The sequence below is a fragment of the Abramis brama genome (assembly GCF_963993115.1).
Source record: "Abramis brama genome assembly, chromosome: 9".
Taxonomy (NCBI): Eukaryota; Metazoa; Chordata; class Actinopteri; order Cypriniformes; family Leuciscidae; genus Abramis; species Abramis brama.
Window position 1 is genome coordinate 32,629,351 of NC_139971.1, and position 7,622 is coordinate 32,636,972.

The 7,622-nt window shown below is 36.3% G+C and overlaps 1 protein-coding gene across 1 annotated transcript in view; it reads left to right on the forward strand.

Annotated features, from left to right (window-relative positions):
* itpr2 (inositol 1,4,5-trisphosphate receptor, type 2) overlaps positions 1-6,888 on the forward strand; it is a 99,549-nt gene extending 92,661 nt beyond the window's left edge. Inside the window, exons 56-57 of the mRNA XM_084124539.1 lie at positions 3,899-4,060; positions 6,109-6,888. Of these exons, the coding sequence (XP_083980665.1) occupies positions 3,899-4,060; positions 6,109-6,192 (246 nt within the window). The 3' untranslated portion in view covers positions 6,193-6,888. The remainder of the gene's footprint in view (positions 1-3,898; positions 4,061-6,108) is intronic.
* The last annotated feature ends 734 nt before the right edge of the window (positions 6,889-7,622 follow it).

Consider the following 7,622-nt stretch of genomic DNA (forward strand, 5'->3'; position numbering starts at 1 on the left):
GATTGCCTTTATCATTGAATGTTCAATGTTAATTAATCATAGATAATTTATGATAAGTTATGATCAGGGGCCAGTTGCATGAACATAGCCATTATGTTAAGACTGTGTCTTAAGAACTAGTACAAACAACTAGCAGTTAGTTAGGGGTATTCAGTCTTACTTTTAGGTATTAGACTAATCTACTATTCTATATACCTGACTTAAAAAAAGTTATGTGCATTCCTAAAGAAAAAGTTTGATGACTAACTTGTAAGACTAGTCTTAGCAGTTTATGCAACTGGCTCCTGGTGACCCTGACTAAACTCCATTGCTCAATGTTGTCCATGTTTCATGAGAAAGATACTTTGTCCCTATTCTATCTTACAGTTTGGTTTGGTTTGTTTGTTTGTTTGTTTGTTTCCCCCGCTGGCCAGACATAACAATGTTGTTTTCATGTTTGGTTTTTCGCTCCCTTTTTATCCTCAGGTTGCATCTTTACTAAAAAATTGGGCATTTCATGATACTTGACCCTCACAATCCGGTCTCTGTTCATCCGTCCTCACTTAACCTATGTTTCCCCACTTCCTTCCTTGTTTTTCATAGAGTTCATAATGCACCATTCCCTGGAACCAATTAGCCGCAATTTATGCCTAATCCTAATTTCCCCTTTTTCCTGTTTTAGATCCCAATGAAACATTCTGCAAAACAAGATTGTTCTTTTCCAGAGAGATAGAGGTGCTTTGTCCCAATTTTGATCTGAAAGAGTGCTTGACCTTGTTCATGCGCCTGTTTCTCAGAAGAGCAATGGATTTTTTCAGTGTGTTTTTCTTGGAAAGCGTCACTCCCTATTATATAGCAGAGAAAAGCACTGCGTTTGAGTACAAATGTGCGCGTGCCCGGGTGTGTCTCCTCGTGAGTGTGTGTTGTTTCATAATTGTGTAAGGGAAGGCAGTCTTTTCCCACCTCTAAACATATCCTGGAACTCTCTGTGTACCTTGCAGCTCTCCTGTCAGGCTGACTGTGAAAAGCACCTTACATAACTGCTGTGATGAGAGACTGCACTGTTACCCCCCTCCTTATCTCACACACACCAGACTAGATAAAATCATATACATACACATTAATCGCATACGCGCTCGCACACACAATTTATAGAACACAAACAAATATATTGTACGTGAGCTACTGTGTGGGCACATACACTTTACAAACACAATGACTCACTGTTATTATCGAAAACACAAAGCATTTATTACTGGCTGCAGTTGATTTGCGTGACTACTTCCTGTTTCTAAAGTTATCTTTGCATCCAGGCCTTTATGTTGTCTAGATCTACCTCTATATGCTTTAGATTTTGGAGCTGGAGTTTTAGCACACTCGGTCATATTTATAAGCATGCAATCGCTAGCAGAGAGGGGTCATGATGATTGACTCGGAAGTCTGTGTTCTAGTGTAGTCAGGCTATGATTCACAGCACTAAACCATTTGATATTTAGTCAGGGTCTTATATTCCTTTACATTGCATAATTTTGTTTGTTTTTAGGATGATGTCAGACATCCTGTCTATGTTGACACCAAGTGATGAGTTTGCATTCTTAATTGGATTTTTCGCTGTTCTAACTTGGCACGATTAAATGGGTTATTGCATTTTAGTACTCTACCGTTCTAAAGTTTGGGGTTTCAAATTAATAGCAAGGATGCATTAAATTGAACAAAAGTGATATTAAAGACATTTGGGTCATTTCGTGTCAAATCAACCCAATTTCAGAAACTTCCCCAGGTAAAATTTTTGATTTTGTTAATATTTTTTCTAAAGAAAGTCTAGCATAAATAGTGATGAAAGCCAAATATTAAATTTCATGGATGTATATTTACTGAGTAATCCACTATTTTGTACAGGGGTTCAAAAATGATTTGGAGTCAGATTACAGAAGGGTAAAAATGACTTTTTCATGCCTGTAACTCAAGAAGTTTTTAAGATAACTTCATATCATCAATTTTTTTCCCCTATCAAAACAATTGCATAGAACATACCTGTCAGAGTGCCATAGATATTGTTTTTCCAAAGTTTGCATGCCTGTAACTCAAAAAGTATTATATCTTTTAGTAAAGTAAGATATCGCAATATGATTTTAGATTCTGGTTCTTGACAAACTTTTCTTTTGAAGTCTTCATTTCAACAATATGGTTCAATCCCAATAGATATGGGAATCTCAATGCGGCTCCATGTTTAAATTGTTGAATTTTACCCATTTTCAGTGGACAAAAACCACATGTGAGTCACTTTGCAGTTTGCACACAGCTGATAGTTATTGCATTTAAAGGGGAATGTATCTTGTTTTTCCCCATCAAAACAATTGCATAGAACACACCTCTCTCAGTGCCAAACATCCACTGAAATGCTCAAGTTGAGACACATTGTTCTTCAAGTGTATTTCTAAGAATCTATATTTGAATTAGTTTCAAGGATATTTGGAAGAAGGAATTTTGTTCATTTTAACAGATTCTGAAGCTACATGTTACCGCATTGACAATATCTCTGGGATTGAACCATATAGCCTTAAAAAAAGATTTCAAAAGAAAAGTTTCATAGGAACAAGAATCAAAAATGATATTCAGAATCAGATATCTTTAATAATTTAAATACAAAAAGTATCAGCTGTACCACTTAAAATCTGTCCAATTTAACAATTTACTCATGGAACCACATTGAAATCCCATTATCTCTGATATATAGACCTACCAATCTCTGTGTAAAAAATAAAATAATAATGCTGCCATCTTTTTAAAGTCATTTTTACCCCCCTGTAATCTGGCTCCAAATCAAAATTGTTCTTTTGACCCCCAACCTTTAAACAGTAGTGTATATTTAGTTTGCATTGTTTCTATCCCACAACCTTATTCGAACAGACTTGCGACCCATTTTTGCGGCCCACCATTTGCCAGAGAGGCAGTTTCTGAGTGACAACATGCTGTGCTTTAGTGCACTACAGACTTTGAGACCTTTAACTGCTACTGTTATGCAACAAAACTGTGCTGCTATACTTGCACTATAGAGTGTGAGACTGTCAGCAGGGTAAAACATCCTCCAAGAAGTTGTTGTTAAATTCTACAGCCATTAATCCCTCACAATCACCGCATTCATCAATGATTTTGAAGATAATTACTGTCATTCTTCAAATGACCTGTTGTGTGCAGTGTTCCTGTTATTATCTATTATCTTAAGTCTCCATTTTTTGTGAGAACTATTATTGTTTTGTACTTATTTAGCCTATTTATTTGTTGAATATGTCTGTTAACTGTTTAAAGAGCTGCACTTAAGCCATTAGTCCATATATCCAATATATAAAGGCACAAGAGTATTTTTATGCATTGAGAATGACTTGAATATAAATCAAAATGCAGTACAAAACTGTTTATAAATGTATAAACATCTGTATAAAGTATAAATGTAAAGTATACAAATGTATAAAGTCTCACCAAGGCTTCATTTATTTGAAAAAAAAAAAAAATACAGTAAAAACTGTAACAGTGAAATATTTGTATTTTTTTTCTTTTTTTTTCTATTTTTAATACATTTTAAAATGTAATTTATTCCTGTGATGGCAAAGCTGAATTTTCAGCAGCCATTCGTCCAGTTTTCAGAGTCACACGATCTTTCAGAAATCATTTTTATATACCGATTTGGTGTTCAAGAAACATTTCTTATTATCATCAATGTTGAAAACAGTTGTGCTGCTTAATATTTTTGTGGAAATTGATCTTTTTTGTTTTGAATTCTTTTATGTATAGAAGGTTCAAAAGAACCCAAAAAACTCTTGCTGACCCACATTTTCGAATGATAGTGTAAATGTGTAAAACAGTTATTTTGCAAAACAGTCGTTGGGAAACAACATTCACAACTCTCTCTTCCCTTCAGGAGAAGAATCTGGACTGGTTTCCCCGGATGCGGGCCATGTCTCTGGTGAGCTCGGAGGGAGATAGCGAACAGAACGAGATCCGATCGCTGCACGAGAGATTGGACACCACTGTCAGTCTCGTGTCTCAGCTGTCTGGCCAGCTCTCTGAGCTTAAAGAACAGGTAACATACAGCACGCCATCCAATGGGACAGCCCGGTTTCACAGAGCAAAACATTCTTTCTCCTCACAGGGCCTCTGAAGTGTTTACTATTAGGCCCTGCTGTGGAAGTGCGTCAGAGCTGGGGTGGGGCGGCGCCCCGGGGCGATGTGGATGTTCCGGCTTTGCTCCGCTGTGTCGGATCACTGCCATCACCTGCCTGGCCCACATGTGATTCCGCACAAACAGTTTAACCGATTCACATGACACAGGGAGAGGGAGAACTGTAGGTTTTAATGGGATGACGTTAGAAAAGAAATTGCTGCCCCATGGCTCAGTTTTTTTTGTTTTTTTGTGTCTGCATGGTTTGACCTTAGACTTCAGAGTTGAACTGTGTTATGTGCAGAAATGCACAAGAACTGCACAGTCATTGAGAATCGGCACTGGTCCAAACCAGTGGGCCAGAAACATTTGAACTAGAACATTTTAACCACACCGCGGTGCCCCTCACATCCTTCTGATTCCTGATGGTCACGAGGAGCGGGCTTACTGTAATTCTCCTGGCAGTGCTAGATGTTAAATAACTTATTAAAGTGATTTCTCCTCCGACAGCCAGGCCTAATTAAACAGATTCTCCTCACCTCTCAGCTCCAGCTAGGCTGAGATCCAGCTCAGATACAGTAGGCCAAATCCCAACTTGTCATGTTTTCAGACAAACAGGCTCTCTCTGATTTAGTGTAGCTCACTGTGTTCCACCTCCATTCTCTCGCTAGGCCTGTTTCCTTAGTAGTTCCCTTTTTTTGTCTGGAACACACACGAAAAAAGTTACAGTAGTGGCCAAAAGTGATGTCCGGAGGAGATATTTGTTTTATATATATATATTAAATATGAGGGAAGAGCAAAACACTAAACTTGATTATTTGGCAAAAAAGGCAAACTAATAGCTAAAAAGCTCACAAGAAAAAGCTTACATTTACTACAACATCAGTTATTTATAATTTGTTGGTTCTCTGCTTTTATGCATGTTCATAATTTCTATGTATGACAGCCTGACCAAAAATTATGTCCACTCAATTTGGCGTGTTTCTTTGTGTTATCACAAATAAAACAATTGACTCCAAGCAGAACTATGCAATATGCATACAAAATCAATTTGAATGAAGGGTGGGGATATCAGTTTTCCTAGGCCGGACATTACTTTTGGCCACTGCTGTACATGATTTAAACCCAGTGTGTTTGGAAAAGTAAAAAAGTGACCCATGGAACAAGATATTGGTCCAAATGACTGTTTGACTGTCTTTCTTCTGTGGAACAAGACATTTTGATGAATGTTGGTAACCAAGCAGTTTTGGTTGTTCATTGTACTAAAAAAATACTGAGACGTTTATTAAAATATCTTAAAGTCGGCATGAAATTCATGAGTAAAATAAAGCCTGTGGTAAACATAACTTGAAGATACTTTGACGTTTTGTTCTACAACATACACTCCACACACTTATTTAGTCTTATTTAGTTACGTATTAGAAACATACGTTTTCAAAAATAAACAGAACTGCTTCAAAATTCGCGATTTTCTGTATGGGTGTGTGCAGTTTATGTTGCAGAACATAATGTAGTCAACTTATCTTTACCACAGACTTTATTTTACTCATTAAAAAAAAAAAAAAAAAACATAAAACATTATAAAAACCCATAGGAAAATCTGGAAGGAACCAGCAGCGAATTAGTCGATCTCATGTGAGTGACAGGTTGCTCCGCCCCCACGCCAGTAAACACATCATCAGAGAAGAGAAGAGATGTCGTTGCAAGAGGAAGGGGATGTTATTTTGATTAAAGATGGATGTACTTTACTGATAAGTAAAAAACTTAAAAGACGAAACTTGTTTAAATGAAAACACATCAATTGTGAGCCGTTACACGGAGAATTCTGTAAATTCACTGTAAATTATAAGATGACATGTTCTTTAACACTGTACATGAAATGTCTAATTAGATCTATTACAGTTTTTTACTGTAGAGTATGGGAAGTTACAGTTAACCTGTTTTGTGTGTGTGTTTATCCACATGTACAGATGACGGAGCAAAGGAAGAACAAACAGAGACAGGGCTTTCTTGGACCATCACAAATAAACCATCAAATCCCCCCTCCACACTGAGGACGAACTTATCACCTCTTCACACACACTCACACACAGATGCTGATGTTCACACCATGAACCACACTACACTCATGGTGATATCACACTTTACATCATGACATGACAGTTGTTCAGTTAGATGAATAGAAATGACTACAGACTTGAGTGTCATTTCATAAGTGTTTCCCCGTTTAAATCTTATAGATGGAAGACGTTTGTTAATGCACAGAGTGTGTTTATTCGGAAATCACAAACCCTGGGCTCATGAGGGAATTTCCATTTTCTCCCAGAGGACTCGGCTGTCTGAATTTTTTTCCTTTTTTTCCTTTTTTTTTTCTATCAAGGGTCAAGTATTAACTCCCTCACATTTTAATTGTCCTGTCCATAAGTATTGCTGTAACTCAAAGTGGACTTTAATCAGTGCTGGAATAACTGGAGAAATAAAGTGCCTTTAGAGAGTTTCATAGTTTTTTTATAATTCACAATTACTTTAATGAAAGATAGAAGACTGGAAACATTGTTATCTCATTATCAGACAATCATGTGACTGTTGGAATGTGTTTGCATCACCTTCTACAAAGACCTAAACGCTAGTCTTAACTCTTAATGACTTTTATTGTGTATTTTTATGTCGGACATGTGACTAGCATGTTTGTGCTTGCCTTATATACAGTTGTACAGAAGATAATAAAGAATTTATATTTGGTATTACAATGCTTTGTTTGACTCTGGATGTTGTACAGAATGACTGTGACCCAAAGTTAAACTTGTGTGATTCTCTAGTCTATTCTTTTAAACCTTTTAGAAACTCAGATTAAGGTTTGGAGTTAATCCCTGCATTTCCCATTAGTTTTATTGGCAGTCATTTATGAGTATTTTTTTAGGACCATTTAACCTTTTGACTCATGTGTGTCCTGTTGTAACATCCTACAAGGTAAAAAAAAAAAATCCAACATCAGTCTGTCCGACGTTGTATGTTTATTTTCTAACTCAAATGCAACGCCTGCAACCAAAATCATCCACTGACTGACGTTACTACCTTCTACTCAAGGGCCTTGACAGAAATGTAGTGGAGTAAAAAGTATGATATTTGTCTTTCAAATGTAGTGAAGTTAAAGTAAAAAGTTTCCAAAAAAAAAAATACTCAAGTAAAGTACAGAAACTCAAAATGTGTACTTAAGTACAGTACTCAAGTAAATGTACTTTGTTACTGTCCAACTCTGCTCATGTGCATAATTTATTTGTGTTCTCATAGCAAGTGCCACAAAAGTTTAAGTGACTGAAGAGCATCAGTGGGTTAAATCTATATTAAAATAAAATAAAATTGTACCTCATTTTCCTCATAAAATTATTAGTATATAATCAATACGTTTGTAAATCAAAGACATATAAGTAAGTGTAGTATAAGTAAGTGTTGGGGAAAGTTACTTTTAAAAGTAATGCATTAC